Genomic DNA, 18,539 nt, shown 5'->3' with positions numbered 1-18,539 from the left:
ACCCTTCAAGTTTCTCCACGTTCCACAAAAGCCCAAGCATGTTCTAGTTTCTTGCAATAAGATCCTAGGATGATTGCAATGGAACCATTCCTCCACCTTTTCTTTGCCTTCGGACCTTTTGAGGTTCTTAAAAGTGTTTGATTAAGTTTGAATGCTTGGTTAGCGTTCACAATTGAGTCTTTGGCAGCACTAATGTTTCAATTCAATTGCTTGCTTGCCTTCATTGGTTATCATGTTTTGCTAAGGTGATGCTTAATACATGGATTGTGAAACTTGGCGTCTAAATGAGTATGTGGTTGCCTATTTTTCTTGAATTTTCTGAAATAAATTGGTTACTTGACCATTTCTTGCTCATTGGACCTGTAAAGGTCCTAAAAATGTTTTCAAGTAACCTTGATTGGTTGATCAATGATTGCTATTGGGTCTTTAGTCGTTTTGTTATTTTAGAAATTTGATCAATGTTCCACCTTTGTTTGGAATTTATACATTATTTGGTCATTTCTAAGTTGCAAAGTGAGGAAACATTCAATGTTTGATGGATTCCGATTTGTCTCATTACCTTTTTGTTTTGATAGTCTTAGCCCAAGCCACCCTTTTCTTTGGTGACTTTGTCATACTTTACTATTTGTGGTACCTTGACCCTTTTATTATTTTGGAGGGTACATTAGTAACTTCACTACGTTAGAGCTCCAACTCAAGGGAGGTATAACTTCTTTTATCTTTCCTATGTGAACCAACGTGCTACGTGAGAAATACATGTCTACTTTGCTTTCCTAGCTTTTCCTAGCTTTTCCTTAATTCCTTTTACTTATGTCATTTACTTTTGTTTTCATTAAGTTATTCTTTTAATGGGGTATGTGTACACCTCTTGGCTTGTAATAGATAGGGCTTGGAGGAGCATTCGATGAAGACCTGTTGAAGACATGTGCCTAGCTAGCAAATGTAATAGTTAGGGCCTTAATTGCTTTGTGTGACTTGCATACTTAAGTGCTACGTGTTAATTTGCTTTGTTAGAGCCTTGCATCTAGTCGAGCATGCTAAATGTTATGTGCTATGTGTTTATAAGTGTTTGGCATGTCTACTCGCTTTCCATAGCCTGAATGAATGTGATGGATGAATGTACGTTTCCGCTAGTCCAACGCTAGTAGGAATTCATAGAATGGGCTAGTCCAACGCTAGACCCTTAGGGATTTCCCCTCGTTAGTACATGTTTGCATGTTCATTACATGTCATGCATTCTTTTTAGTTTTATCATTTTGCATGTTCCTCGAAACCCTTTTCCCTTCATTTTAGGGCTTTTGCATCTCATGCTAGTTATAGGGTTCATTTGCTTGAGAGTCCCCTTAAATATGGGATATAGACGAGTGTGGCTTTTTTCTAAGCCTTAGCACACTTGTATTCCCTCTATAAAAGGGCAAATTGAGTCACGATTTAGGTCTCCCCGTACCCAATATGCATGAATTCCCTAGACTCATGCATTTTTAAATCCACTCTATCATTTTATACCCCCATCACACTTTCATTTTTTTCCTCCCATTTTGCACACGTGCACCTTTATGTTGCTTCACTTGCACACGAACACTTTTATCATCACTTGCACACATGTACTTCATATTATCATTTCACATACTGTACCTTGTCCACTCACGTGCACATTTTCATTTACATATTTATTATTTTTATTACTTTTTCAAATTCATGTCCTCACATTGCATACATGTATTCCATTCATTTGCATCCCACTCGCATTATTCGTGACTTCTTCAAAGGATCGTTATTGGGTTTCACAATTAATGTGATTGGCACCACTCAACCTTTGAAGAGAAATTTCCCCCAATACCCCTAGGTCTAGGGTTTGCATTCATGTAGTGCATCCAAATGTAATAAATTCTTTGGTTAAAACAAGAAAATCTTTGATTAAATCATGCAACTAGCCTCGGCTAGGTCAAAGGGGTGCCTTGGATTTTATCATTGCCTTCCCTTTTGTCAAATGTGACTCCCGAACCTTTTTCTTTGGTTTACGTGGATTAGGAGTCGTTTAAAAGGGGTTTCTTACTACTTTTTCCTATCTTTTCTTTAAAAAATTCATTTTTTGGTGACTTGGTACACCTTAACTCATTACCAAGTGGCGACTCCAATTTTTATTTCAAAAACCCTTTTTTAAACTATAATTTTGGGTCAAATCGTTGCATTCTCAACCCCCCATTTAGACCCATTTTTTATTTTAAATCACAATTCATTTTCCAATCACAAAAAATACATTTTTTTTAACTATTTATTTATTTATTTTATCAAAAAATGGGGCGCGACACATCTTCTTGTAAATTGAATGAGATTTTTTTTATCTAAAAACTTTTTTAGGGTTTAACATAAAATAAAATAATTAATTTAACAAATTTATCTGGACCTTTTTCTTACGTTTGAACTTAAAAAATAAAAAATTAACAACAAAGGCTACCGGGCTTCAAACTTGATAGCATAAGTTTTTAATTTTAAAAAAAATTAAGCTGCAAGCCTGCAAGTTTTAATTAAAAAAAATTTGACAATAATCAGAGCAATTAGCCTAAAAATGGCCTACCTAACAAAATTGGGGATGGTACAGAAAAATCATCATCCATATCTAATACATAGAAATCTGCAGGAAAAATCAATTTATCAACTTGAATTAGAATATCCTCTAACACCCCATCAGGATATGCATTAGACCTATCAATAAGTTGCATAATGACACTCGTTTCTTTTAAGTGTCCAAGATTCAGAGAATTATAAATGGTACGAGGCATGATATTTATTGCATCTCCTAAATCTATCAATGCTTTTTCGACCTTAACATTTCCTACTTTGCAAAGAATAGTAAATATACTTGGATCCTTATATTTAGGAGGCAATTTCAGTTATAGGACCGCTGAAACATTTTCTCCCATATAAATCTTTTCAAAACCCTTCAATTTTTTCTTAGTGGTGCACAATTCTCTAAAAAATTTTGCATATCAAGGAATTTGTTTAATGGCATCAAGAAGGGGAATATTTACCTCAACTTTGAGAAAAATATCAAAAACTTCTTGCTCTTGCTCCTCCTTCTTGGATTTTGCATATCGACTTGAAAATGGAAGAGAAGGTGTCACCGCGACTGGAGGTTCATCTATGGACTCTTTCCTTAGAAGGGATTGAGTTGGAGATTTCATTGTTTCTTCCTCAACTTGTTTTTCAAGATCATGCTTAGATACTTCTTTTTGATACTCTTGCAATTCTTTGCCACTTCTCAACATAATTGCTCTCACATTTTGCTTGGGTTTGACAATGGTCTGCAAAAGCAATTTCCCTGAAACTTGCAACTCCAATCGACTCACTACAAATGCCAGTTGACTCATTTGATTCTCCAAGTTTTGAATGCTCATTCTTGTCTAATGTTGAAATTGTTGTGTGCTAGTTGTTAATGATTTAACAATTTCTTCAAGAGGTATATCTGGTGTAGAAACTGGTTGTTGATGTGGAATTGATGGCCTTGCTACATAATTGGGGTTGGAGTTAACTCTCTACCCTTGAGTGTACATTTTCGAATGAGGATTATACCCTTATTGGGGAGGGCCTGGAAAGCCTCCAACAGCATTCATATAAGCATTCAGCTCATCTTGAAGTGTAGGACACTTGTCAATTGGATGGTTTAGGGCATAACAAAGTCCACATGTTTTAATTTGTTGCGCTTGTCCTACAACCAATTTTCTACAAGAGTAGTTAGAGAATCCAATTTTTGTTCAATTGAATGAGCACTTACCTTATTAACTTTACAGGGAATATAATCTTGTCTGTCACCAAATTGTTGCGCATTGGCAGCCATACTTGAAATCAGTCTCCTTGCTTCTGTGGGCGTTTTATTCACTAAAGCTCTCTCACTAGCAGCATCAACTATCTTCCTATCCGTTGATAATAATCCCCCATAGAAGTACTGGATAAGAAGCTGGTCCGGAATTTGATGATAAGGGCAACTTCCACATAATTGTTTGAACCTTTCCCAATACTCGTGTAAGGTCTCTCCATTGAACTGTCTGATCCCACATATATCTTTTCTAATACTTGCAGCTCGGGAGGCAGGGAAAATTTTTCAAGAAACTGCTGCTTCATGTCGGTCCACATAGTAATTGATCCAAAGGGCAAATAATAGAGCTAGTCCTTAGCTTTATCAGCTAAAGAAAATGGAGAGGCTCTTAATTTTATTTGCTTCTCAGTGACTCCTTGGGGTTTCATGGTCGAACATACCACGTGAAATTCCTTGAGGTGCTTGTGAGGATTTTCACCTGCAAGTCCACGAAAGAAGGAAGTAAGTAAATGAATCCAGATTTAAATTCAAATGGTACTTCTAAAGCAGGATATGTTATGCAAAGAGGTTGCTGATTTAAATCTGGTGTAGCCAGCTCTCTCAAGGTTCTCTCATTTGCCATGACTTTAATCTCCTCTTTGGATTCACTAGAAGTTTCAACTAAGTTAGATGCCAATTTTACCCAGAGGATGAAGATGACGGCTTTGCTCGTTGTTTAGTTCCCTTTTTCAATTTACGTGTTGTCTTCTCTATCACAAGATCGTATTGCAATTTACCTGTATGAGAAGATCGAAGCATAAACTAGCAACAAAATAAAAAGAAAATAAAAATAAAAGCCAAAGAAAATAAATTAACAAGGGCACCAGTCCTCGGCAACGGCACCAAAATTTGTTGGCGTGTCATGTGACGACCCCACCTCCCCCTAGGGCGAACCAGAGGGTTCGGCGGGCCGCCTGCCCGGCTCTCGCCGGGACTCAGTCGTTCGCTAAAGTTCTCAAATGAATTACAAGAATAAACCTCAAATATACATCACATGGTCCACAAATATACATCCAAGTCTCCAATAATTACATGTCACAAATGCAGCGGAAACTAATTCCCAACTATACATCAAATGATTCCAAATCCAAAACTGTACAAGATATAGGCCATCCATTCACGTGAATAAGCACAACAAGTCCTGCCTTCGCCTTGAGCCCTGTGGAGGGGAATAAAATATTTTTGGGGTGAGCTAGAAACTCAGCGAGTAACCAGAAAATCAGTAATTAAATCGGTTTAACAATATTTCTTTTCAATGATGCCATAAATCAAATGATAAGTCCAGAAACGATTACAGCATTTACAAAGCATTAAATATGGAGTATCAATAATTCAAGAAACATGTACAATGGAAAGCGAGAGTAACATTCATGAAAAGGATACGTTCATTTTTTATAAATAATCCCTCGTTCATCTTTTTATTCGTTCATTTTTTTTTCTTTCCGGACGTTGGCCGGTCTCCACCCATCCGGACGTAACCGGACTCCACCCATCCGGACGTAGCCGGACTACAAGGTAATACTCGAGTATACCAAATTCACCCAGGGTCACCATATCGCCCGACCAAGTCCGCTTCTGGCTCGAGTCGATCGGTAACGAAGGGCAGAGCCCAATTCAGCCAAACGACTTACATTCATGCGCAACTAGCATTTAATCATTAAATCCTTGAAAATTGCACAGTTATTTAGGTCGAGTGCGATGAAGTACACACTCGCCTAGAAAGCCCGTTTTGAAAATCATTCAAAGCACTTAACACGTTATCAATCAATAATACAAGTCATGAAGTCAAGAAAATATAGCAAATAAGGAACACTCACATGCAAGCACGCATGATATGCAAGAAACAGTTCAAAAGTAACTTTGGAAACAGTTTAAAGGTAAATAATGCAAGAAAACGGTACAAAAGTAACTTTGGAAACAGCTCAAAAGTAAATAATGCAGGAAACGGTTCATAAATAACTTCAGAATTAGTTTGAGCTCACTCACCTCCATGGCTCAGAAACCATTCATCATATATCATTGCCTTGCTCAAATCCAAGTCTTAGATCACAAACTCAAAGCAATCAAATCCTTTCAAAGTGCGGACAGCACTTCCACTAAATTTGCTTACTTTTCCAGCCGTCAAGGCTTCATTATTTCCTCAGCCAGTTCCAAAGTCACACAAATAAGTTCATCCAATAGCCATTCAGCAAGCTCCAAGTAGTACTAGTACAAGTCAAACTAGGGAAAAGTCCGGAAATGAAAGTTAAGCTCAAAATCAGAAAAATAGTTTTGACGTCATTTTGCGGTAATGGTACCAAAGGCGCTACGACTGTCGGATGAAGGTTCAAGACCCAACGTTTCGAAGCTAAGAGATAGGGCTACAATATTCTAGAAGGTCACTCAACCCCGTTTCGAGTGTAACCAGGTCAAAAATGCAAGAAACTACACCAGAATCACAAAAACAGATTCACAGAACGCATTCTAGCGGAAACATCATAACTCAGGCTCTCCAAGTCCAAATCCAGAAATTCCAAAACCAGCTGAAAGCTAAGAAATAGGGCTAAATTTCATCAGAAGGCCTCAACAACCAATTCGGAAGTAATTCCAGCCAAAACAACCAATTACAGGCGCAATTCTTACATTCGGGTAAAACCAGAACAGCAATAGTAATTTCGACTTTTCTCATTCCACACTACTCCGATTGACCTGAAATTTTGTAGGCACCTTTAAAATGTCATTCCCTACAACTTTTATGTTTTAAGCCAAGGCCAATTCGGCTTCTAAATAGGAGCTAAAAATTCGGACAGAATGCTCCCTCAAGAACCCTAATTTTCTGAAATTTCTTCCAAAACAGAAATTGATTGCAATTGACCACTTTTTCCACCTCATAGAGTCCTTAAACATTATTTCCAATCATCATACATGACCCCATAATCATATCCATATGAAAATAGAAAAATCCCCAATAATTATAAAACTTCACCAATTCAACCAAATCAAGATATAATCCATAAAACCATCTCTTTAGCCATCACAAGTTACTAGTTCACCATTATTGGAAACAAACAATGAATCTTTACACACCATACCTTGATACCTCACAAAAGATAGTAGCTTAGTGGTTCCTTCTCCAAAATAACTCCACCAGAACCTTGGAATCTCCTTAGTAACCAACTTTTATGGAGTGATTTGCAATACCATCGGTTAAAACTCAAGATTGAAGTAAGAAATTGGAGTGAAAGATGAAGGTTTTTCTCCCTCTCTTGCTCTCCAAGTTTCAGCCATGAGAAGGAAGAAATGGCTTGATTTTTTGTCAAATTTTGGTTTTAGTAAAGTTAAGGTAAGATGGTCAAAAGTCCAAGAGTGAATAGGATAGTGACACTTGTCACCTTTAGGTGTAAAACTTATCTTTTTGTCTCTCCAATACAAATATCTTAACACTTTGTAAAATAATATCACTCAATACAAAATTCCAACAAGTTGTCAAAAATATAATGCATTTACCGCACTAGCGGGTCCCACATCCAAAATACGCCCTTAATTTTCTCAAAAACAAACCAATACTAGAAAAATCATTTTAAAACTATCTTTGCTCATAAACTTTATCTGGGGAATTTTTCTAATCAAGAAAATGTAGAAAAGGCGGGCGTTAAAAAAATAAACCCTAGAAAATTAGAAAATTTCCGGGTTCTCAAACTCATTTTTTCAGGGCGTCACATGTCAAACCAGCAAAATACAAATTCCTACTCTAATAATATGAATTCGAGTATAGTGATGAGTAGGGTCGTATCCACAGGGATTAGGTGATTTATTTCTTTTTGAAGACAATAAATAAAAAAAAAAGCGATTATGAGAAATTAACTAAATAGCTCACTTGAATAAAAATAAAGACAAGAGCACAAAATTATATAAAACTAAACCAAGAAAAGGCAATACTCTAGTCAAAGATCTAATCTCCACTTTGATCCATATAAGTGATCATCGATGCAAAGGTAAAATCAATTATTAATAAATAAACTGGTTATGGTTGTCAATGAGCTCTGACAACCTGCCTCTCCTTACTATTTTGATAACCACAACAAGCTCTGTGACTATTTCTCTTGCCAATTAAGTAACCCTAAACAAGCTTTTAGGATTTAACCTACTGACAGCATTAATAACTAGAGAAGCTACCAGTTCCAACTAACAAACCCATAAGCTCGGTTTATTTAAGTTAGATTATATATTCCCGTGATATAAATTAGAAAGTTTCTTCTACAATCAAATTATATCACTCGCCACAAATACTAAAACCATTAGACAATTACGGATTTGATATTTTAGATGGCAATAGATTATTCCAATAATTAAATAGTGGACAATTATTTAATTGTATAAAATAATCATAATTATGAATGAGCAGGAAATATATAAATACTCATAAATAAATGAAGCAAATAAATCAAATTAGATCTCACAGTATTGTTGAACCAATGCTTCAATTATCCTTCAACTAGAAAAGAAACTAGCCGCTCCTCATGGTGGATTCACGGCCACCAGAAATACTAGGGTTTATTGTTTTTTTTTTTTGGAAGAGAAAAGAAAGAAAAAGGGATCAGAGCCAGGCCGAAGGCTTCCGTGCTTCCTTTTTTCCTACCGAAACTAGCCTGACCTTCCAACAAAAGAAAACGGATCCCTTCAGAAAACTAATTAGAGTCCCTTTTCACTTATGCTTCTTCCAACTTCCAATAAGGAAAGGATTAAGACTCCTATTCAACTCATACTACTAGATGGAAATAATAGATTATATATTTCGAAAGACACAAACAGTCTTCTAATATGCTAGCAAAGATTCAAATGGTGGCCTACTTCAAATCCCGTAAGTATGAATTTCTCATCAAGTGAAGATGTGGCCATGCCTTATAAAGTGTTGTCTTCTGAAAATTCGACTTTTCATGCACCTTTTACTCCATTTTCACAAGAATTTCCTAGAAGTAACACCAAAAATCAGATATCAGTAGAATATAGCAATTAACACCATATTTTAGCAAAATAAAGGGAAAATTATTCACAAGTTGTACGCACAATTAGCGACTTAACAATCACCTGCCTTTACACAATTCTTACACAAAATCATCAATACTAATCATCATTTATTTTGTATAATCATCAAAACTTGTTCAACAGGGTCTTGGGTCATTGCTTATGTTCTGAATCCTTTGACATAATTTCATAAATGTAATATTTCTTATATATATTAATATATTTTGGCACATAACTCATAAGTATAAAGTTGTAGTATTATATATTTAGATATATAATTATATATACCAAAATATGAATATATATATAATTATATATAGATACATATTAAAGGGTCAGGTTTATATCGAATTTGAACCTAATAAGATCTAAACTTGGCTCACATTTATTTCGAACATAATATTTCGGCTCAAACTCAACCCGTCTCAATGAAAGGTTCGGGAAATTTTTTCTCAGATCGAACAAGTCGAGTTTGAGTTGGTCTGACGCCATTGACATTTTTACGTGGGTTGCCAACTGCAAAGGCCATCAAATGTCACTTAATATGTGGCTTCTTTTAAATTTAGTAGGTACTTAGTGCACCCATCTCGTTCAATGGTGGTTTAGTTTTCGTCAGTCTCTAGGGTCCAGTTGGACCTGTCCCCCTTCCTCATCGTCTGATGGTGGTTCCATTTTTGTTGATCCTTAGAGTTTAGTTGGACTTGTCCCCCTTCCCCTATTGTGACAGCCCCACCTCCCCCTAAGGCGAACCAAAGGGTTCGGCGGACCGCCTGCCCAACTCTCGTCGGGATTCAGTCGTTCACTACAATCCTCAATTGAAATACAATATAAATCTCAAATATACATTAAATGTTCCACAAATTTACATACACCATAAACTAAAACCTCAAGGGATACAAGCAATACTAATTTTTGAATAAGACAAAGGTCCTCAGTTCTCACAAATTTTTCCATAAATATACAAATATCCGTTCAAGTCCAATCATTCAAACAATACTAACTATTACACAAGAGGAGTCCGGATTCAAACTATACATGAGATAATCCATCCAATCATATGAATAAGTACTACAAGCTCTTCCTTCGCTTCGAACCCTGTGAAGGGGAATAAAATCGTTTTGGGGTGAGCCAGAAGCTCAGCGAATAACCAGAAAAATCAGTAATCAAATCAGTTTCACAATCATTCGTTTCAATGATGTCATGAATCAAAAATCCAATGTACGTTTATTGCTCTCGTGAGCCAGTGAAATCACTGTACCCAAACACCCAACGCTCAAATTGATCTTTTAACGTTAACGTTGAACAGTAAGAGGGAGCCCTTTGGTGCTCCAACTGAACATGAACAGTAAGACGTGGTGGAGACGTTGGTGTTCAGCACAAGACTCCCCAAGGACTCATTGAAGCCAAATCATATCATGAAGTCACATGCAAGCACGCATGATATACAATCGAGTAAATAATGCAGGAAAACGTTCATAAGTAACTTTGAAAATAGTTTGGGGTCACTCACCTCCACGGCTCAGGAACCATCCATTATATATCATTGCCTTGCCCAAATCCAAGCCCTAGATCACAACTCAAAGCAATCAAACACTCCCAAAGTTCGGACAGCTTTTCCCCTTAATCACGTTACTTTTCCAAACTACAAACATTCGCCAAATCCATAACTATCAATCACAATTGGACATATACAGCCAATTAGGCCACAATATCCTTCAATCAAAGCCAATTAAAAGCTTAAAAGCCAACCATTAGAAAAACCCCCAAATTAAAACCCTAGAAACCGGAATTTCTGCACAACCCAAAAATTTTCTGTAAACAATCATTTCCAACATATACAAGCTCCATTTTATGCCACAACAAACCATCATTCCAAGACCAATGAACCATAATCATATAAAATCAGAAAAATCCACAATAAATCAGAAATTAACCATAAAGTCCTTCAACCCATGAAATCCTCCACAATACCACATATTTAACCACCACAAACCACTAATTAACCAATATTAGAACAAAAGGAAACTTGCTTATCCAACTTACCCCAAATTCAAGAAAACTAACACCTTAGAACTTCCCTTCCAAAAATCACTCCGTCAAAAACTTTAAACCTCCATAGTGAGCCCTTGTATGAAGTATTTTTCAAAACCATCGGTGAAATCGTAAGATTTGGCAAAGATTGAAACTAGAAAAATTGAGAGCTTTTCTCTTTATGAAGCTCGGTCAAGCCAGGTGAAAAATGAAGATATTTTCCAGCCAAAACAAGATATATATGAAAGAAAACAACTGGTCAAAAGTGGCTGCCGGAGCTGCCACGTCACAATCCAGCCGGATTCGAGGCAGAGGCAAAACTCATTTTTTTTTAAAAACTCCAAGGCAATCCGGCCAGGCATCCGGCCGGATTTGGCCCCTTCCCTTTTTGGAAAATTTTTTTTTTCTTTTCCAAGTATAAAAGCTGCGCTCCTCCGCTCATCCAGCAAAGATATATGTAAAATGAAAACCCTCCTTTTTTCGGGGCGTCACAATCTCCCCTCCTTAAAAGAATGTCATCCTCAACATTCCATCTTGTACTAATCAAAACAAGATATCCCGCGAAAGTCAAACGAGCATTTCCAAGCAAACACTAAGGGTCAAACCATACCTACTTGTCCGTTTTCCGTCCTACAAGAAATCACTGATATGTCAAACCAGACCCACAGTCCGACATCCTAAATTTCAAGCCTAGGATACACTACCGGGATCTGAAGGTTAAGCTCTAATACCAACTGTGACAGCCCCACCTCCCCCTAAGGCGAACCAAAGGGTTCGGCAGACCGCCTGCCAAACTCTCGCCGGGACTCAGTCGTTCACTACAGTCCTCAATTGAAACACAATATAAATCTCAAATATACATCAAATGTTTCACAAATTTACATACACCACAAACTAAAACCTCAAGAGATACAAGCAATACTAATTTCCGAATAAGACAAAGGTCCTCAGTTCTCACAAATATACAAATATCCGTTCAAGTCCAATCATTTAAACAATACTAACTATTACACAAGAGGAGTCCGGATTCAAACTATACATGAGATAATCCATCCAATCACATGAATAAGTACTACAAGCCCTTCCTTCGCTTCAAGCCCTGTGCAGGGGAATAAAATCGTTTTGGGGTGAGCCAGAAGGTCATTGAGTAACCAAAAAAATCGGTAATCAAATCAGTTTCACAATCATTCGTTTCAATGATGTCATGAATCAAAAATCCAATGTATGTTTATTGCTCTCGTGAGCCAGTGAAATCACTGTACCCAAACATCCAACGCTCAAATTGATCTTTTAACATTAACGTTGAACAGTAAGAGGGAGCCCTTTGGTGCCCCAACTGAACATGAACAGTAAGACGTGGTGGAGACGTTGGTGTTCAGCACAAGACTCCCCAAGAACTCATTGAAGCCAAATCATATCATGAAGTCACATGCAAGCACGCATGATATACAATCGAGTAAATAATGCAGGAAAACGTTCATAAGTAACTTTGGAAATAGTTTGGGGTCACTCACCTCCACGGCTCAGGAACCATCCATCATATATCATTGCCTTGCCTAAGTCCAAGCCCTAGATCACAACTCAAAGCAATCAAACACTCCCAAAGTTCGGACAGCATTTCCCCTTAATCACGTTACTTTTCCAACCTACAAACATTCGCCAAATCCATAACTATCAATCACAATTGCACATATACATCCAATGAGGCCACAATATCCTTCAATCAAAGCCAATTAGAAACTTAAAAACCAACCATTAGAAAAACCCCCAAATTAAAACCCTACAAACCGGAATTTTCGCACAACCCAGAAATTTTGCGTAAATAATCATATCCAACATATACAAGCTCCATTTTATGCCACAACAAACCATCATTCCAAGACCAATGAACCATAATCATATAAAATCAGAAAAATCCACAATAAATCAGAAATTAACCATAAAGTTCTTCAACCCATGAAATCCTCCACAAACCACTAATTAACCAATATTAGAACAAAAGGAAACTTGCTTATCCAACTTACCTCAAATTCAAGAAAACTAACACCTTAGAGCTTCCCTTCCAAAAATCACTCCGTCAAAAACTTTAAACCTCCTTAGTGAGCCCTTGTATGAAGTATTTTCCAAAACCATCGGTGAAATCGTAAGATTTGGCAAAGATTGAAACTAGAAAAATTGAGAGATTTTCTCTCTATGAAGCTCGGTCAAGCCAGGTGAAAAATGAAGATATTTTTCAGCCAAAACAAGATATATATAAAAGAAAACAACTGGTCAAAAGTGGCTGCCGGAGCTACCACGTCACAATCCAGCCGGATTCGAGGCAGAGGCAAAACTTATTTTTTTTAAAAAACTCCAAGGCAATCCGGCCAGGTATCCGGCCAGAAACTGGCCGGATTTGGCCCCTTCCCTTTTTGCAAAATTTTTTTTTTCTTTTCCAAGTTTAAAAGCTGCGCTTCTCCGCTCATCCAGCAAAGATATATGTAAAATGAAAACCCTCCTTTTTTCGGGGCGTCACAATCTCCCCTCCTTAAAAGAATGTCGTCCTCGACATTCCATCTTGTACTGATCAAAACAAGATATCCCGCGAAAGTCAAACGAGCATTTCCAAGCAAACACTAAGGGTCAAACCATACCTACTTGTCCATTTTCCGTCCTACAAGAAATCACTGATATGTCAAACCAGACCCACAGTTCGGCATCCTAAATTTCAAGCTTAGGGTACACTACAGGGATCTGAAGGCTAAACTCTGATACCAACTGTGACAGCCCCACCTCCCCCTAAGGCGAACCAAAGGGTTCGGCGGACCGCCTGCCCAACTCTCACCGAGACTCAGTCGTTCACTACGGTCCTCAATTGAAACACAATATAAATCTCAAATATACATCAAATGTTTCACAAATTTACATACACCACAAACTAAAACCTCAAGAGATACAAGCAATACTAATTTCCGAATAAGACAAAGGTCCTCAGTTCTCACAAATATACAAATATCCGTTCAAGTCCAATCATTTAAACAATACTAACTATTACACAAGAGGAGTCCGGATTCAAACTATACATGAGATAATTCATCCAATCACATGAATAAGTACTACAAGCCCTTCCTTCGCTTCGAGCCCTGTTCAGGGGAATAAAATCGTTTTGGGGTGAGCCAGAAGCTCAGCGAGTAACCAAAAAAATCGGTAATCAAATCAGTTTCACAATCATTCGTTTCAATGATGTCATGAATCAAAAATCCAATGTATGTTTATTGCTCTCGTGAGCCAGTGAAATCACTGTACCCAAACATCCAACGCTCAAATTGATCTTTTAACGTTAACGTTGAACAGTAAGAGGGAGCCCTTTGGTGCTCCAACTGAACATGAACAGTAAGACGTGGTGGAGACGTTGGTGTTCAGCACAAGACTCCCCAAGGACTCATTGAAGCAAAATCATATCATGAAGTCACATGCAAGCACGCATGATATACAATCGAGTAAATAATGCAGGAAAACGTTCATAAGTAACTTTGGAAATAGTTAGGAGTCACTCACCTCCACGGCTCAGGAACCATCCATTATATATCATTGCCTTGCCCAAGTCCAAGCCCTAGATCACAATTCAAAGCAATCAAACACTCCCAAAGTTCGAACAGCATTTCCCCTTAATCACGTTACTTTTCCAACCTACAAACATTCGCCAAATCCATAACTATCAATCACAATTGCACATATACATCCAATGAGGCCACAATATCCTTCAATCAAAGCCAATTAGAAACTTAAAAACCAACCATTAGAAAAACCCCCAAATTAAAACCCTAGAAATTGGAATTTTCGTACAACCCAGAAATTTTTCGTAAATAATCATATCCAACATATATAAGCTCCATTTTATGCCACAACAAACCATCATTCCAAGACCAATGAACCATAATCATATAAAATCAGAAAAATCCACAATAAATCAGAAATTAACCATAAAGTCCTTCAACCCATGAAATCCTCCACAATACCACATATTTAACCACCACAAACCACTAATTAACCAATATTAGAACAAAAGAAAACTTGCTTATCCAACTTACCTCAAATTCAAGAAAACTAACACCTTAGAGCTTCCCTTCCAAAAATCACTCCGTCAAAAACTTTAAACCTCCTTAGTGAGCCCTTGTATGAATTATTTTCCAAAACCATCGGTGAAATCGTAAGATTTGGCAAAGATTGAAACTAGAAAAATTGAGAGCTTTTCTCTCTATGAAGCTCGGTCAAGCCAGGTGAAAAATAAAGATATTTTCTGCCAAAATAAGATGTATATGAAAGAAAACAACTGGTCAAAAGTGGCTGCCGGAGCTGCCACGTCACAATCCGGCCGGATTCTTGGCCGGATTCGAGACAGAGGTAAAACTCATTTTTTTTAAAAATCTCCAAGGCAATCCGGCCGGATTTGGCCCCTTCCCTTTTTGCAAATTTTTTTTCTTCTTTTCCATGTTTAAAAGTTGCGTTCCTCCGCTCATCCAGCAAAGATATATGTAAAATGAAAACCCTCATTCTTTCGGGGCGTCACACTTATAGCCGATATAAAATTAAAAAAATAAAAGAAAACAACGAAAACCAAATAAAAGAAATAATTCTTTAACCAATTATTAGAAGCAAAACAAAAAAATGAACAACTAATTGAGTGTTGGGGTTCTAAACTAATGCAAATAAAAGGTCCAAGGACGCTTACCAAATCGAAACAATGAGCAATTTATATATTGCTTGGATAGTAAATTATTTATCAAATTTTATTTACATGTATCAACAACACATTTTTCAATCACTTTTTTTTTATCTCACATACATCATATAAAAAAAGTGCTATAATATTTTTTTCAAAATTTTTTTTCCAAATAATCTACTATTCAAACACACTTATAGCAAACTCTACAAACCATGGACCCATTTGGCAGGTGAGTTTTTTGAAAATTTGTCTAAAACTTTACTGTAGTGCACTATAAAAGTCTGTAAAAAACTTTACTGCATAGGTATAAGTTTTTTAAAACTTTACGGTAGCAAAAATTTTTTTTCTTTCAACTAATTGATACAAATAGGCAAATATGTAGATTTTCATATATTTCACAGTAATATGGAATCTCAAATAAGTATGCAAATTATTTGTTTTGTCAAAATAATTAAGGGAAGTTGTGAAAACGTTGCATTCATATAAGTGGCAAGGAATCTGGTAAATATTATAGAGCCAGAAGGCTTCAATTGCTACATGACCAAAGATTCGACAAATAAAAAAAGAGTTATATTATACAAAAAACTAATTTGGGCTATGTGGGAATCAAGTAATCAGCGTGGAAATTAGGACAGGCCACCATATACTCATTTCGGTGCATCCACATGTGATCAGCCATTGCATTTCGTAATTCCTTCCAATCATAGAGTGCTTCTGAAGTGACGTGGAATTGTAGCATTTCAGCTCCCTCGGTACCTCCGACATCCATATTAGAGGCAGCATCCGTCAAGTAGAGGTTATATGGCTGCATCTCCCTAATGAAATTTTGCAGTACATAGCACGCCACTACAATGTTCCTCTGTGCCTCAATAGGATAGTTTTTCATAGGATCTTTCAAAATTTTAAATCTCATTTTCCATACCCCAAAGTCCTCTCTATCACATTCTGAACCGAAGAATGGTGGCGATTAAATAATCCTTTCTGTTCAGTCTGTAATCTCCCTTTTGGATTACTCTTGAAAGGGGCCATGAAACCTGGCATGTGTCTGTACTCTGCATCAACTACGTAATGTTTTCCAACCAGTGGCACGGGAAAGACTACACTAGGATTGGAAATAGCATCCAACAAGACACGACTATCATGAGCACTATCTTCCCAACCAATTCTAACGTATATGAACCTCATATCATGGTCACATACAGCTAAAACATTTTTAACTTGATCTACGACATATATAGCAATTTTGGAATAACAGGTGAAGCATGCAAAAGTATTATAGCAAAAGGAAGATATGCATCTATTTTCGCAGCATATATAGCAATTTTGGAATAACAGGTGAAGCACATGTATAATGAATACCAATAAACTGCACATGAGGTTGGAAAAAGAGTAACACAGAATATATACCTTGAAGTAATTAGTGATGCAAAGTTGTAAGTCGTTCTCTCCACACTCGGACCATCCAGCGCTCACAGGATCAGGAAGTACGAGTTTTCCGACTGTGAGCGAAGTAAGGTAATTTAACAGTCCAACATGCAGGACCAAAAAAAGAAATCCCTGAAACAAACCTCTATAAATGGATCTAATGTGCGGCGGCATAAATCTGTTAACAAAAGAATGTATGCCTGTATCTCAAATTGTAGAGGATAGCTTAATTATTTGTTTAAAACAAAAAATTATGCTAAATTGAAATGAAATTCCACATTCAAAATATTAAAAAGCAAACATAGAATTTCAACTAATTCCACTACCCCTATCTTTCTCGAATCAAAACACAAGAAAAAAATTACTACTAGTCTTGGATTAATTAAACCAAAGCAAAATTAATAGACCAAATTCAATTCAAAAATGAAAATAGGATAAGCGCAACCGAAGCAAACCAATGAATCTCAAGGTTTCGTCGAACATGGAGATCCTAAGCGAACATGCTAATTTGCTAGCAATACTGAAAGTTTATTATAGCAAGATCCAAGCATCCCAACTTAAGCCTTCAAATATATTATATGTAACAAAGAATAACACGGCAATAACCAAAAGAAGTCCTGACTGAACAACGAAATAAATTAAACTCCTACGGCCTCCTTTTATCTAAACTACCTAATTGAAGCAAATGAAGCCATCATGATTCAAGCACTTGGCAGTGAAGTGCCAGATTTTGTAAAGTATAAAGTAACCAAGAACAAGGCCTTAATCTCTAATTCTATTTTCTAAGAATAGTTGACAACAAAATTTCAGCTTATGTGGTACCACGATAAAACTTGCTAATTACTGATCCATTTCAACAAGAAAAAATTTCCTCAAACTAGTGTTGTAACCCCCTTTTGTTCTGCAGTAAACACGTTCAAAATCAATGAAACAAATTGGTGCCCATAGCACCGCCTCACACTAACAAGAGTTAAAGCATTTATGCTAACATAGGTTCTGAAACACAAGTAGCATTTACAATTTTCTCTAAACAACATATTCCAAGATTTCACCCTATTACGAGTCAATTGCATGCTGATAATCATGTGTTAGATTTTTGTGCAAATGTTTGAGATTTCCTTGTTGTTCCTTCTGATATCACTACACTTGTCTATGTGGCTTAAAAATCTAGCCAGGAAAAATTCTTTTACAACCACTATATGAGGTAATTGCTATGCCAAAAAGACAAAATGTGATGCCAACTAAAATCTATTGATGTGCATTTCTCACTTTTGCTGTGCATTTCTACAATAATGGGAGCAACCCTCACACTTATGCTTGATCACTTGACAAACATGCCCTCACACACACACACACACAGACACACAGAGTTGAATTTAAAGAGCAGCAAGAGAGAAAAACAAGGTAGAGATTCCAGCTTAGAAAAATGTGGAGCATACAACTCTACTTCCAGCTTAGCAATTAATTTACTTAGCAGTCAAGTGCCAAAAAATAGCATATTTAATAAAAAAAAATGCC

At 36.7% G+C, this 18,539-nt stretch overlaps 1 protein-coding gene across 1 annotated transcript; it reads right to left on the bottom strand.

Moving 5' to 3' along the window:
- Positions 1-16,191: 16,191 nt before the first annotated feature.
- On the bottom strand, positions 16,192-16,781 carry LOC113699804 (uncharacterized). Its single transcript, XM_027220152.1, has 2 exons — positions 16,519-16,781; positions 16,192-16,411 (listed from the first exon to the last, which is right to left on the bottom strand). Exons 1-2 carry the CDS (start codon positions 16,779-16,781, stop codon positions 16,192-16,194), a joined length of 483 nt encoding a protein of 160 aa, XP_027075953.1.
- Between the last annotated feature and the right edge of the window lie 1,758 nt (positions 16,782-18,539).

This window comes from Coffea arabica, chromosome 7c (assembly GCF_036785885.1).
Source record: "Coffea arabica cultivar ET-39 chromosome 7c, Coffea Arabica ET-39 HiFi, whole genome shotgun sequence".
NCBI classification, from domain to species: domain Eukaryota; kingdom Viridiplantae; phylum Streptophyta; class Magnoliopsida; order Gentianales; family Rubiaceae; genus Coffea; species Coffea arabica.
This window is presented reverse-complemented; position numbering and strand designations above follow the sequence as displayed.